At 36.0% G+C, this 16012-nt stretch overlaps 1 protein-coding gene and 1 long non-coding RNA gene across 3 annotated transcripts; one reads left to right on the forward strand and one right to left on the reverse strand.

The window, feature by feature from the left end:
• The first annotated feature begins 3922 nt into the window (after positions 1 to 3922).
• LOC147764160 (uncharacterized) lies at positions 3923 to 9562 on the forward strand. The gene is made up of 3 exons (XR_015331714.1): positions 3923 to 4005; positions 7253 to 7315; positions 9433 to 9562. It is a non-coding gene; the product is annotated as an uncharacterized LOC147764160 (long non-coding RNA).
• LOC106169016 (uncharacterized) lies at positions 7311 to 15169 on the reverse strand. Of its 2 annotated transcripts, XM_013548299.3 has the most exons (9): positions 15050 to 15169; positions 11416 to 11646; positions 10949 to 11147; positions 10576 to 10776; positions 10179 to 10286; positions 9465 to 9668; positions 8724 to 8865; positions 8287 to 8444; positions 7311 to 8118 (listed from the first exon to the last, which is right to left on the reverse strand). In XM_013548299.3, the coding sequence occupies exons 2-9, from the start codon at positions 11620 to 11622 to the stop codon at positions 7985 to 7987; spliced, it is 1353 nt and encodes a 450-aa protein (XP_013403753.2). In that variant the 5' UTR covers positions 11623 to 11646; positions 15050 to 15169; the 3' UTR covers positions 7311 to 7984. The 2 variants fall into 2 exon arrangements, with proteins under 2 accessions (XP_013403753.2, XP_086855236.1); XM_086999110.1 differs by lacking the exon at positions 15050 to 15169 and having other exon boundaries at positions 11416 to 11822.
• Positions 15170 to 16012: the final 843 nt, after the last annotated feature.

Below are 16012 nucleotides of genomic sequence, written 5' to 3' on the forward strand. Positions count from 1 at the left end.
GGCCAAATCCACGCGCAACTTCTTGACATAAGTGACCAATAAACAAGCGACCCTAATGTCACGTGTCGCTCCCTTTGAAGTCGGAACCCGCCGCCTTCCATCTGGCCTATCTCTGCCATGCATCTTGGGCACATTCAATGCTCTTATTTGTTGGAACATGGCATCCTTTGACAGTCAGTTTTCGGAGTTTCGCCTTCATTATGACGGCAGCAATAAACAGCTTATCAGTTTAAGCAACTCCTGGTTAGCCCATTCAAGTCTATTAAAGCTATTAGTTCGGATCGAGGCCCAACAAAGAGCTACCTAATGAAAAAAGCTATATTCAATCTAAATGTAAAATTTGTTGATAAAAGCGGAAGAATGTCAACTGGCAATAGAACCTAACACACCCCTATAGTCGGAGACGCCTTTGTAATTGAATCAATGGCAATTTAATTATTGTGTTATTACAGATGATTTCATACTTTTATTGGGCAACAAATAGCGTCATTTAATGCGGAAAGGGTGTTTATTTACCAAAGGGTCTCGTCGATAAGGAACAAGCGCTTTCGGCAAAGCTTCGCGGGGTACGAGCATCGGATCACAATACGACACTGAATTGATTTCAATTTGCAGCGAATGCAGATATTAATCTCTATTTGTTAAGATACAACTTGATCATCTGCGCCTACGATAAAAGCGAGGTATGCCAGCAATGTTTAAGGCTATCGAAGCCTATTGTTTTTGGTACTTTGTGTCAGATTAGGCGGTCCTTTGGCCGAGGCCGATAGCCATCGCTACTAATATTGTGCCAATAGAGTAACAAAGGCAGTGCCCTTTGGGAGGCACGGTGTGACGAGGCCCCGGCAGCTGCATGGCAGGCCGCGTAGCCAAGCTGCTCTTTTCAGTACCGATTATTTAAATTTGATAAAGAAAACCATTGAATTTTCGAGAAAAGAGCCTGCAAACTGCAAATTAATAATTTTGCACATTGAAAAGGCCGTTCATTTTCAATATTGGTGAGTTTTCACAGTGAATTACAAATGGAATTTCAAATTATTCAAATGTTTTGTATGAGTCATGAGTGGGAAAATAATTTTCATGTAGATAAAATGTTAAATGTTATAGTGTTTACGTAAACTATTCATTAAAACCCATATGTTACAGCGTTGTTAATTTAACCTGCGTAAAACTACATCACTAATAAGTAACTAATCGCCTAGCCTCTCTATTTTAAAGAAAAATGAATTTAAAAAACGCGTTTATTGCTGCCTGTAATAACTTTCCTCATTTTTTCCCATATATTGTAACATGTCTTTAAAATTACTTAAGATATAATTTTTGATAAATTCAATAAATAATCAAATGAATAAAATAGATTACAACGTAAATAGACACATGATAGATATAAGTGGCTAGATCAAAAAAATAAACATATACATACACACGTAAACATGAATTTGGTAAAGGAGTCGATTCTCGAATTTACAGTTCATTAGTCAATCACTTTATATATTTCCCCTTTTTTTTGCTTGTTTCTGTTCTCTTTGTTTTTTTCACACACTTTAATAGTAGGGGCAATAATCTTGGATAAACTCTTCCTTATTATTCCCCAATCAGTAGCCTGTTTCAATTTCTTTTATTATTATTATTATTATTATTATTATTATTATTATTATTATTATTATTATTATTATTATTATTATTTAGCAGCATATATATTTCAATGTATTCAACGCGCATCATGCAAAATTTATTCTTTCAAACTATTAAGAAGTGAGGATAATTTTTCTTAGACGTCTCTCCTGAAGGTGACTATGTAACATTCAGGTTTGAGCACCAGTCTACAGGTGTCGCGTTATCAGCAACCGCCCAAAAGAAACTGAAGCACATCGGTTGAGTGCAGATCCTAGGGCTGTGCCTTGTAGGTACGGCATTTTATATAGATAGACTTGTTTTCTACTAGCCTTTCCTAAAGGAACTCTGCAAATCCCCGGAACACGCCGAGAATGCTACCGTTCCCCAGGTGTTTACGTTAATTAATCGATCATTTTCCGACACTGTCAACCTTTTGCATTTTAAACAACGAACAACTGACGTTTAATTACCAAGCCATGTATCGTTTTTCGGTTTATTTGCTCGTGCTTTGAGTACCGATCATTTTCTGCTCATGAGCGAGACATACCTGGGAAAAAGGTATCCTAAAGTCCAATTTGTCAGAACTCACTGCGGCTTATCATTCGGCCCAGCAAAAAGGTGGCAAAGATCACATATTTTCAGCAAGCCTATTTAAAATAACACGTTGATAAATCATTTAGCTTCTGAAAGGGCAATTGTTTCCAATTATCACAAACTTTCCAAACTCGGAGTTGTCGAATGGGGGAAGAACATGAACAGATGTATCGTATAAGGCACGGGCCAATCTTCCCCCAAATTACTCGTTGTTAGCATTCCCCCAGAGTTTAGAGAAGAAAAAAAAAAGACAAGAAGAGGTTTATCTGGTATACCAGTCAGTGGGAGGCCTAGGTGTCCATTATATCTGGTAACAACGCATAGGAAATGTATCGATCTGTTATATCTACAAAAAACCAAATTGCTATGAGGATCATTCACAAGTAATTTGCACAACGTGACTTTACACAGGCGATTTAATATACATAATTTCCTCGATTTTTTTAATCAACACAAAAACGTATTTGTTTTTCCTTCCTTGTGTCGGGAGAGATAAGTTTTCTTTATAGATCTATAGGCGAATCACATACAATTCTCACATCAGATAATACACTTTAGATATACAGTGTATGAATGACCTCGAAATTACTTCAATGGTGAATGAAGATCTTCAAATGTAAATGTCTATTAATATAAAGACTGTGTCAGAGAACCTATGAAATATGGTCAGATTAATGGCGAAGTGTGATATTGCCGGATCAGATGTCTGATTTCAGCTTCAATTTCTCACAAGCTGACTGTGTGAAAGTCGCAGCTCGAGGTGCAGTGCGTTACGTCCTCTGTTCCACTCCAAGAGACGCATTCGAGTCCTCATGTCACAACTGCCGCGCCACCTGTCACGATTTCGTCTCGCACATGCCATTGCACCGCACGGCCTGCCGTGAATTATTTTTCAATTATTTTAACGATTTGATATCGCATGTTTTATTGCCTCTGCTCACTGAAAAATTGTTTCTCCAGCACCGCTGCTGTTAAAATGATCAAGCTGGCAAATGACTGAAACCAATACTGCTTAGGTGGGATCCTTGCTGACAGTTCTTAGGCTAGTGTCCTGTAGGTCGTTTAAAGTCTTCAAATATTTTTAAAACTAAGTTTTTATTATTTCCACTTCATTCCCTCAACCACTTTTCATGTTCTGACACCTTCAATTACTTTTGGTAAACGCACAACTGCTAATAGCGTCAAATCATCACCCGTCGAGCTAGTGTGACGAATGAACAGCATTAGAGCAGTTATTTTCCTTCTGTTCTAAGCTAAAAAAGATGATTAGGCATTAAAATGATTAAACTAAACTGCAGTTATGGCTCTCAAGCAAACTTTCAGAAGAACATCTTAAAAGAAACACACAGCCCTGCTAAATGTATTTAATTGCCATGACGAATACGGACGTGAAAAAAATAAATGAAGTTATGCAGAAAACATACCACACATGCGCCTGCCAATGTATGAAAAAAAACAAAACAAAACAAAACAAGCTGATTTTAAAACCATCGACTAGATAATAAAAATCCATATTAGCTTTATCAAAATTATCTGAGCACTTATTCAAATTTACCTAAAATGATGTTGCATTTTTTTTCAATGTAAAAGCTGGTGTAACTGGCTGAAATTCACTCGTTTCATCATATTTGGGAGTTTGATATCTCTTTACTTTATACATTTCCTCTAGTCTGTTTGATTGACAGAACCATTTTGTTTTTCAATATTCTTTCAGTGTACCATGGCAGAACCAACCTAGTCCAATATGCCTTTTCGTTCCACTTCAACACGAGACAAGAACCACAGGTTATTTCGGTAAATAGAGTCAATTTACATTTCCGTTTTGATTGCATAAAACCATATATTGCAGGACAATATATAATCAAGTTTTCACGTGCTTTGTTTTGCGTAATACCTGTTCGTTTGAATTTGATTGACCGTTTTCACTAGGTGTAATTTGAAATTACTAGAACGAATCAATTGCTTTATCAATCAGTACGCTACTCTACATGTTATGCAGGGGTGTTACGCGCTGTTGCAGTAAATTATTTCTTATCTTTGTGGAATCAGAAATTTAATTATCGTATACCTCCTGTTAATAACTTGAGCCGCGACATTTTTTGTTATTATTTTTTTACATTATATTCTTTTATATTTTTTGGAAAAGAATTTGAAAACTGGCATTTTTCTATGCATAAACATTTTTCTGTTTTTACTTAAAACGACGTGCTTTTATCGCTGTACAAAATCAAGGACATTTTTTAAAGCTTAATCTCGGCAAATGGTTTAGCACACAGTTGTGTCTCAATATTCCATTTAAATCTCTCCGCTTTCATTTATAAATTGGCTGGGCTGGTTTCACCTGTCGTCAAGTAAATAAATTCACTTGTTAAGCGTTGAATTACTGATTAAATCTCCTTTGAATATCTTACGTTCCCCAGTTAACAAAGAATCCTCTCGTTATCAGATGTAACTCATTTGAGCGCAAAATATGTTCATGTTTATAAATTTGAATAAAAAACTTTCGCACCTCGGTGTGTGTGCGAACAGAGATGAATATGTAGAAATGTTAAAGTACGTGTGAGTATGGGATATTCATTTAATTTGTTTTGTTTTTGTCTGATATCTTTACTGCAATAAAATTATGGTGTTTCCTGAAGTACACCTTTTTGAGTTCAATGGTGATACGGGAAAATACAATATTTTCTTGTGCTTGCAAGTGGTTATTGCAACGATGATAAGATCTAACATTCAGTAATACAAAATTGGTCTCGGTCACTGGAGGACATGGGACATAAAAAGAGCTAGTCTATTTTACGAACGAATCAATGGTTTTCTAACAGCTAAACGGCAAAAGAATTCGCCAAACATGAATTATTTAGAGGATTCAAGCAGATAATGAGAGTTAATTTGACAATTTTACAGCGCCTGTAATTTTTCTCGAAATGGCTGCCACTAATCTCTTTGGCTATAAACCTTAATAACTTAAACAATTAAAAAGCTACAGAAGTATTTTTACATCATTTTACAGAGGAAATCTTGAAGTTTTTAAGGATGCATAAATATTAATATCTCTGATGTTGTCATGATGGGTCACAATTTTGCTAAAACTCCACCGACATCCAAGCTTGTCAGCGAGCTGTGTATTTGCTACTATGAATTTTTCCCACGTCAAACATCATCCAACATCAAACCGAACGCATGAATTTGAGTAAAAAAGGATGAAAAGTATAATTATGAAACGCAATATTATATTAAACTTTTTTTATACTATATCTGATTAACAGCTAAATTATTGTGACAGAACATTCTTGTATTTTAACTTGAATTGTTTTTGATAAACTTAAGAAAATGCTGTAAAGAATGGAGATGTACCTTTACAAGGTTGTCAGTAAAAAAATTGCAGAAGAATTTGAAACAAGATAAAAAATAGTTGTTGTTTTTTTTCACATAATCTATTGCATTTTCAATCTAATTTCCTTACATTTCTAACTATTTGGGAAGTTATCAGCACAAAAAGCGTGCTGCAGATATATTCCTGTTCAACATAAATTGTATTAGTAAAATGTGATCGATCCCTGTACAAAATTCCCAATATCATATTCAAGTCTTAATTAATCTGGCATTAGACAATTACCATTGATCTGAGCATTACCACCTGGTCGAATGAAGGTTAATGTTGTCTTTTTTTTCCAATTCCTGATAGAACAATCAAAGAATGCAAATGAATCCTAATCATTTTTCGTACGAACTCCCCATAAACAGCAGTACAAGATGCGGACATTTTCACAATTAGATCAATGTATTCGGTTGTAATGGTCGTCCAACGGACTGGACTCGACAGATGATAATATTACAATACCGAGGATCTGTTCATGTCTTTCATGTCTTTCATTAATCAAATCTGAAGTTTACTATGATTCACTTTGCCCTGCGTGCTGCACAATTTTTCGTATCCTAAATATGTTTTAGTTTTTTTATCATCATAAGCAATGGTTTGATTTCTTTGAATCGCTTCTACAGAAAAATGAAGGTAAAAGCTCAAAGAAATTTTACAAGACGAATCAATTATCACTTAAAAAGGAAGATATTAAAAACGGATAATATAGCAGAAATCTAGTTAAAATTTCATTTTCAATGACATCAAATAAGACATATTGAAGTGCTTCTAGTCGTAAAATTGGAAAGAAAATTTTTTGCCCACACATGTCGTTTTAGTGATGAGTCTCATAAACTGAAGTCATGATCGTCCTGAGTGCGATGACCTGTTAACTCATATTGTTGAAACGATAGTAAATGTGCAAGTGCATCTTAAATACATCAAAGTCCCCATCAGGCGAAGAACGTTATTTCTCATCTTTTAGCATTTTTAAATAATGTAGATAATTAAGAAACTGTGGATAAATAAATAGTGCTTGAGAAAAATAAACTATACGTCGGGTAGAATGTTAGTACAATGTTTCTTGGACGAAAATCAGCCTTGTGCAAAGTGATAAACGTTACTGGGAAAATACAGCGTTTATAGGACGCCTGAATATATATATATATATATATATATCAGAAAAAGCTTCCTTTATTAATCTTTTTAATATTGAATTACCCAATTACTCATTCACTCTTTTCATTTTTTAAATATTATATTTTATTGGTGTTGAACATCTCTCTTCTTTTGAAATCTTGACATTACATGCAAGTTTGAAAATTTCAAAATAGTAGACAAAATGAGTAATTAATTCTGATTTTTAAAATTGCAAATTTCTCAAAAACATCTAGAACTAAATAATTTACATTTTGCAAAGCAGATAAATATAATATTGTCTGAAATAACGTCATATATCCCGATCCACGAAAACGCCAAGTGATGTCAAGCTATTTGCCCTTGAACAAATTAACCTACGGATTGTGTTAGAGAAGCGAAGAATCAGGACGAACTAAATTCACCAAGCCACATCATAACGATAGCCCCTCACAAGTCTTCCACACAAATAATGTACCACAATGAACGATACGCGGAATTATAATGATATATAATTTCAATTTTTCATTTTCATTTCTTCGATAGTGAATGGAGTTGAAGGTCCACTAAGTGTGACTGGGGGAAATAAAGAATATAAAACACATTCAGGTATATTATACTTTAATTACCATATAAGTTTAACTTTATAATCATAAACTCACTAAGACGTAGTATTTTTACTTGAACCATACGTAGATCGGTCAGTACTGTAATAAGATTTGCCTAGGAAGAATTGATCATTTCATTTTACTATGATGCGTTTATGGGTTCTTAACAATGTCAAATATTGGCACAATTCAAAGCAATAAGTGTTATACCTGCATATTAAAAGAGAACTTTTAAAATATAATAAACATGTAAATGAGATAAAAAGCACAACTCTGGAGTATAGAATCCATCATACAGTTTGTATACCGTAAGGGTCCAACGATGCCAGCCAGTGTTAGACTCACTTCATCAGCTGTACACCTGGAATTTTAGTGTACAGCATCATTACAGAAATCCCACAGACTGGTATCAGAACCTATGTTCTCAGTCTCAAAGGAGAACAAAGCCAGCAGCCTAGCATCTGCATTGAATACCTGCAAGTTTCCGCCCATCATGTCCGTGTCCTCTGACAGTGTAATTGCAATGTCATTTCTAATGAATATGAGGTTTCCCCCTAGAGCACACATGAGTGCGCTGCAAAATTCTGGAAAATTGTGACTCTTTTGCTTTGCTTGAGCAGAATCGTTGGCTTGCAGTAATCTGGTGCAGATATTAGACTGTTGTTCCCTGTCAGCTGGACCCCATCCCTGCTGAGCACCCATAACAGTGATTGTCAAACCAGATTCTGGAGCCTTTTAGTTCACCGGTGGAATGGATGTCCCACACTGTTAGTGGAGTCGTTTTTCCGACTATTGGTTCTTTTTCTGTTTTAAATTTAAAAATAAATTAATCACAGTTATTGTGCTGTATTGGCACATTTTTCTAAAATTATAATATTTCATACATTCCTAATGTTATAAAATGAAAAAAAAAAGAATGTATATATGTAAAGAAAAAAAATCTCATTTAATGTCAATTTTGGCAGAACTGACCTTTTGGCACAATTCCTAATTCAAGTTGCTGGTTGAAGTCACAGTCAAACAAATCTCCATTCCACTTGACATTCAGTGTATTTCTACACATTAAGTTGTCTATAGTTGCAATGTTGTAGTTCCTCACCAGCAAATCCATGTACTCTTGAAGCTCATTTCTGAAAAGTGACACTACCATATGACACCTGTGCAATAACAGAAAGATTGGGTTATCCCACACCTTATCATCTACAACAGACATATACATATATTTTAGCATCTTGTCTCTTTGACTTGAAAAAAAAACTACTCATAGATAATAATGCTTGCATAAAGCTAGAAACTATTTGTTTAACTTTCAAAATATCCATCCAATTAAATTAATGTATTGTTGGTATTCTTGGACTTAATAAATCTTATCAATTGGATGGGTACTCTATCTATCCTGGACAGTTCACCTTCTGTATAGGAAGTCCACAAATCTCTTGATTGGCATATTTGTCATTGTAAAGAGACTGGTGAATTCTATACCAAATGTATCCAACAATTCCTCCCTATATTTTTCTTCCAATTCAGACTGCTTTGGTGGAAGGAAAGCACCTGCACAAAAATAAGCCCTTTTTGTTAAAGGTACATGCGAACCAAGAATCGGTGAAGGATGGATTCCCACTTACACATGCAAACCACTTCTACTAGTTTCTTATACGACTAAAATGAATTCGACATGCCAAAAGAAAAACTGAATAGATCACTCGATCAACAATAAAAGAGCTTTAAACTGCTCCTTCCTTTAAATTTTTGGTTGGAAATTTAACCGTCTTTCGTGACCTACTTTTCTGCCCCATTGACATACAGCATAGAATGCCAGCAGAAAAATCCATTCAAACATCATTTTCCGGTAAAATTAAACAATGCCTTTTGGTAATTCCCTTAGTTATACTACTTGAAACTATATGCTGGCATTTGGTTGTTTTTTGTGACAATAATTCAGTTTAAAACAAAAGGTGCTGTATGTGGCAACAAAATGGTACATTATTCAAAATAAACGTAGCAAAATTACAAGTGAAATAAACTATGATGTCAGTGACAATGTATAAGACTAATACAAACATACTATTACCAATACATGCAAAATTACCAATTTGAAAACACCGATTTTAATTTCAGTTTTAAAAACAGAAGTACAATGTTGTACCAACCTAGAGGATTATACACAAGGTCTAGCTTCAAATTGCTGCCTGGCTTGCCAAACCCCACCTGGTTCAGTGTCAGTAAAGCCTGGATACTTCTGTCAAACACACCTTTGCCTCTCTGCATGTTCACATTCTTGGCTGAATAACAGGGCAGGGAAGCAATGATGTGGACACCATTCTCTGCAAGAAACTCTGGCAAATCTTCTTGACCTATAGGAGAGAGATGAAAAAATGATAAAGCTTAGACTGAAAATAATGCTACCATCAATGCTTGTGATATCATAATCTACACTAAAACAAACTTAATGCACTATGATCAACAATATTTATTCTCTATTGTCTTGTATGCTATTCACCATCCTAGTGTTATTGGACAGGTGTGATGTTCTACAGGGTGACAGGCACCAAGGATAATTTTGATTAATATGAAGTATTTCCTTAATCTAGTTGACATTCCTTCAATGCACCATAATTTTTGAAAAACTGAGTAAAAGATGTTTGTGCACAAGAATTATCCCCACTGTAGTCAATAAAGAAGAATTATTTAGGAGGAGAGGGGCTGTGGCAATAAAAGGTTTCTCTCTCAGTCCACCAGTTTCGTGTTTGTTGACAGAAACAGAATATTTGGATCCCCATACAGTTCCCAAGGATGACAATGTGTAAAGTATTGCATGGGAAATGAAAACACAATCACGGTACTGCAGTATACCACTGAATTACCTGGTTCCTGGAGGACTGTTAAGTTACACCTGTCAATGATCTCCCTGTCCAGTTTCCTCACACCTTTAACTAAGTGTCGGAACTCACTACACAACTCTGGTGCACCTCCTAACAGAAAAAAATGTTTAACTGACATGTAGTAATCAAAAACAATCAGGTTTTCTGTTTATGTCTCTGGAGCACTTCTAATGAAAAAAGAGCTAGATTTCAACACAATGACCTACAGGTAGAAAAAAAATGTAAGAATCTTTAAACTGACTTCCAAGTTAAAAATCTGGTGAAATTTCTGGTCTTGTGCAAAACATCAACCTTGCCATAAGATATGACCTGTAATTATGGTGTAACCATATTCAGCAACGCTTCTGAATCAGTTATATTCAACTTCTGATTCTCATACCTGTTATATCCACAGTGGTGACTGATGGGGAATGAGCCATGATATCCAAGCACTTGTCAGCTACTTCTCTGGTCATCATTTCCTTTCTTTTGGGAGACGATTCTACATGACAGTGGTTGCAGGCTTGGTTACAGTAGATTCCTATGTTCAACTGCATGATCTCTATTTCATCTTTCTTTAAATCTCTTTCCACTTCAGTATCTACAAAGAGAATGCACATGTTTGCACATAGGATCATAATTTTAATCTTAAAAGAACAGATGAGATGTAATCATACATGTATGTAGCAGTTTTAAGAAAATATTGAAACTGTAGACTGTAAATTTTGAAAAAAAAAAAAAAAAAAAAAAAAAAAAAAAAAAAAAAAACTAACCCAGAACTCCATTACTGAGCTGTTGTTCCTGCCAGTACTCCAAAAAGCCAGGCACACCAAGCTGATCCAAAGCCCTTTGTCGTTTCTTCCTTTCATCCCTTGTCAGCTTTGCTTGGCCAAATTTCTTTAATTGTTCTGCTGTGATCTGGAACTGCTTGTCCTCCTGCATTTCCTTTAGAGTCTCTGGTATCAGAGAACCCTGGAAAGAAAAAAAATCACTTAACAAATACTGACAGATCTAAAATAAATGTTGGTCACAGCTTTTATTCCGTCAGATAAACTGGTACACACGCCCCCTCTTGGCATTAAGTAAAATACAGAAAAGTTGGTGATTATACTAGTACTGGTACGTTGGCAACAAGAAGAAAAAAAATCTGATTGCATTTAGCGAGAGTCCCCAGGGAGTTGGATCGCTATTTTCATTGGGAATTAACCCTATGACTGTTACTGTTCATTATGCACAGTACCTGCGTTCTTTCCTTCAAGCCTTGTAATCCTGTCCATGACGGGGGAGGACGATCTGGTCTCTTCAGCTTGTGTTGGTGAATGTTTACGTCAGTATTGTAATCTGGTAATTCTGGGGCCACATATTGCGGTTTGCCAACTTTACTTGACAATGTTCTAAACAGGGACGCAGCTGGCATCAAGTGCCTTCGGTCCCTTATCCTGAACATGGTTAATGCCAACTCATGCTGTACCTGGAGTTATAAACGGTCTTGAACGTGTTACATGGTTTACAAAATCTTCCCAGGCGGACTTGAACGTGCTATATTATTTACACTTCCGTGTTATCTGGTTGGCCTAGATCCCGTGACGTTTCGCTGTGAAAGAACAGTCGATGCTCAGAGGTAACGGCTGACGTAAAATATGCCAACCGCAACCATAATTAGAGAGTTTTTGCAAACCTAGATTTACCAAAACACCTTCAATTTTCGTATCTGTAAGTGTCATAGTGTAACTGCCGAGACATTTACAATTTACCGATTTTGAACAAAGTTGGCATTTATTACGGTCTTATTATAGGCCTACTAAAATTTAGGTCTACATATTGGCAGATAAATAAGTAGGTGAAGGTTAATCTAACACTAACGCCTTTCCAGACCAGTCAAAATGTATAACATAATAAGGTTATAAATTAGAATATAATAAAATTATTTTGTCCATTAGCGACACCAGTGGCGGATTTAGAGGGGAGTGCTGATCCCCCCCCCCCTTTCGCGGTTTTTGAAAAAAAAAAAAAAAAACTTAGGCCTATATTCCCCTCTTAAAATGGGAAGTTTGACAAGCTGAATCATAGTTCTAAATCACACCAAATAGCACTGTTTGCCCTCCAAAACACCAAATATTTTCGGGGCCCTTGAGTGAGCCCCCCAACCCCACGCCAAGGGAGGGGGGGGGGCGAGGGTCGGACCCCCCTTCAGATAGTCCTGATAGTTGTGAACGGGGGCCTGGATCCGCCCCTGCGACACGAAGCAGGGTACTTTGGCGATTTTACTGTTTAATGTGGCCAAATACTGTACAGTAACAATTAACGTTTGTTTGGAAATCGAAGCAGTCAGTATTTTCGAAATCTACTGTGCAGTCGTTGTCGAAATATTGAGATTTCTTTTTTTTTTTTTTTTGACTGAACCATGCATGCTCTGTCATAGTCATAATTGGAGCAGCCCAATGAGTTTTAAACAAGGAAATCACCACATACGTAATGCAGCAGTGCTTCAGACAAAGTAGTCAGTTAATTGTCACTGACACACCTGATTTTACATTTAGGCCTATCAATATTCTTATAGACTGGGTTCCCATACCCAGATCGATATAACAGAATCGATCCTTCGCCAAGGAATTTCTCGCTAAATTGCTTTCAGCTTAAGCGGCTTAGATGTCTGGCACGCCTACTGAAGCTGCTAAACGATACCATCTCGTGGACATCGCCCCATTTCATATGTATCCAGAACCTGTCTCAAAAGAACAATTTCTCGGAGCGCAATTCTTGCTATAATTTTGGTAATGTAAAGTGCCTGAATATGGCAAGCCGACTTGGAACATCTAGATAAGCTAAAAGAGTGTTTTTAAAATTGACATGCTGTTTTAGAACATAATTCTGAGATGTGTTAGTTAGTCTTGAGTCAAAGTAAACCCAAAGGAGCTTGACCCAAGGTTCTGGTTTTACCAATTTTCCATTGAAAGGTAATTGCTCGTTACTATGGTTGTCTGCTGTTTTGCCAATAAAAATAGCTTGGAATTATTCAGCTTCGCTTCCATATTAGAGGAGAACCAGTTTATAGCATTTTGTGGATCATATTCAAGTTTTAAAGGTATCGAAGTCTGGGTGTGCGACACTAAAGGTGTTATCGTCTGCGTACTATTGTAGAGGTTACAATTTTCAATGAGTGCAAGATATCATTTATGCATATGTTGAACAGCAGAGGACCAATGATGGGACCTTGGGGAACACCTTTTTGTAAATATTCCCAACAGCTTAGTGTATCGCCGACTTTCACTCGCTGTTTTCTATTACTCAAGTAGCTATGCATTAGATATAAAGCATTTTTTGCCGAGACCATATGCCTCTAATTTGGCAAGTAGTAAAGTGTGTGGTATACTGTCGAGTGCCTTCGATAGGTCCATTAGAACAGCGCCAACATACTCGTTTTTGTCTAAACTCTGTTTCCAGTCCTCTACCATCTTTATAAAGAGTGTCTGACAGCTATGGCCATGCCTAAGAAAAATGAGCTCAGTTGTTCCACCATAACCTTTTCGTATATATATTTTTGAAAAAACTGGGAGCACATTTACTGGCCTATATTTTTCCTTATCAAAAGTCTCCTTCTTTTTATGGATGGGTGTAACATCAGCCTTTTTTAAATCAGAAAAGAAACAGTTTTCGGTCGTGCCTCGATTGATACATTTGGTATAATAATAATAATAATAATAATAATAATAATAATAATAATAATTTATTAAGATTGCAACCCAGTGGGTTGAAGTTGTACATAGTGTTAAGAAAATTGACCAACAATTGAAGCAGCTGCTATTTTTACAATTTTTGGAGAAATGTTGTCATGTCCTGTGCTTTTCTTTGTATTGATTTTAGTTGTACGTAACATGTAGCCAGACAGTCGTCCACGCCACTGGTTTATTACTCAACTACAACGCTTTTCATACCCGTCTTACATATATGAAACATTTACATATTAAAAAGCTCTTATGTCGCTTTAAAATATCTACTTGGCCATTTTAATGAGGGCAAAATCTCCGCAGTGTCTCGCCTGGAGTTTTTCTCAACTTAGCAACCGTATCTTACGAGACACCAGTTCTGTGACACAGCATTACGCTTTTACATATTTTTTTATGAGACAAGTTAGTAGTTAAAGAAAATTATCCGATGAAGCCTGATAAAAACAGCAAATATTGTTTTCAAAACAATTTTATCATAAGTGTTGCTTACTGTGATAGTATGACGTGATTTGAAAAAAAAATCTGCGACAAAAATGTTTTCTTATATTGTGATTTTTTTCGAGTTAGTTTTTCTTAGGCCCTCTACTTCAGCTTTCATTAATATATATAACTTCATTTCCAATTTTAGTGTTGCGGCTGAATTAAATCACAATACAATTTACATGATTTAAAGGAAGCAAAAGGAAACTACGTAAATCACTATTTATGACTTTAGATAACTATAACAGGGCAAAGCTAAAATAACAGAATTTGAAAGTAAAATGAAATATTGGATGTAAATAGATTTCAGGTTGTTGAATTTGTGGAGCAATGTAGATAATCATTTAAAAAAGATTCCAATGAACCTTAGGACCAGTCCAGCTTCCGTAAAGCCTAGATTACATTTACACGGGCTTCGTGCGACGAAATTGTCCGTACGATTTTTTTTTCTGAAATCGTAAGGAGCTACGGGCTGCGCAGAGTATGTCTTCTTACATGGCCTTAAACCCGTACGATCCCGTGGTATTTTGCACGGCCACCGTCTACCTCCGCTCAGACGCCGTACGAAAAGGGTATTACGAGCAGTATACGTGCACCGTACGGGCATCGCATTTAAAATGTAATCTAGGCTTAAAAGACACCTTCAGACTCTTGAAACGCACCCACCTGGCATATCCTACCACGAGTTTCGGAGTCTAGTAAAATTCCACCTGTGCCACCAGCAAACAGACGCTATTTCAATGACACTGCTCACGTATGCCGAGGAGTGGCAAGCTGCCGACAGTTGTTTATAAATGACATCATTAAGAGTCTTTTTTTTTTTTTGCCATGGACGTTGGGAAAAATCTACAAAGCTTCAAATGTAGGCCAATGGGCACATAATTACATGTGTAGCACGTTGAAGTATTTCACACTAATGCTCTTAAGGAGGCAGCAGTAATTTTTTTCTTTTTTTTTACACAGGGGTAGTTCTATATTCTTGTTATTCGCACATGTAAAACCATGTAATCACCGTTCAAGTGCATTATGTATAGTATACAGAAGGATTACTTACTTTAACAATGAGGACTTATGTCCAGGTGTTGTATGTAGTCTGCGAATTGCGTGTTCACTCAATATATTGTATCAACCATCTTGCCTTCAAGTATTAACAGTTAACAACATGAATATTATACTGAAAAAAACTCAATTGTTGAGCACCTTACTTATTTGTAATCCTGCTGACAGTTTCGTCTAGACCTCATCTGGAGTTGTTCACAACTGAAGGTTGTCAGTAATTTTTTGCCTCTCATATTGTTACTCACATCCTTCTTGTTGTTACTCTCGGGGCTGGAAGATAAAGAACTGTCAGCAGGATTACAAGTAAATAAGTTTCTTGTTCTTACCAATGAATATTTCTTCAGTATAGATCCAGTGAAATTATTTTTTAATATGGATATTATTTAGTAGCCTTTGGACTTTTTTTAAAGTGCCTGCAAAATTTCCTGTCAAATTGCTCCGTTTAAGGGGGAGAGAGACATTTAAACATAAATTAGAGTCTCAGTCAACTCTTTTTATATTCAGACAAAAAAAGGTACAGGTCTTTGCACTTTTTATCAGTTAATAAGCAGCTTTATCCCTGTATCAATT

The sequence above is a fragment of the Lingula anatina genome, chromosome 1 (genome assembly GCF_051362555.1).
Source record: "Lingula anatina isolate TDL-2025a chromosome 1, LinAna3.0, whole genome shotgun sequence".
Classification (NCBI taxonomy): Eukaryota; Metazoa; Brachiopoda; class Lingulata; order Lingulida; family Lingulidae; genus Lingula; species Lingula anatina.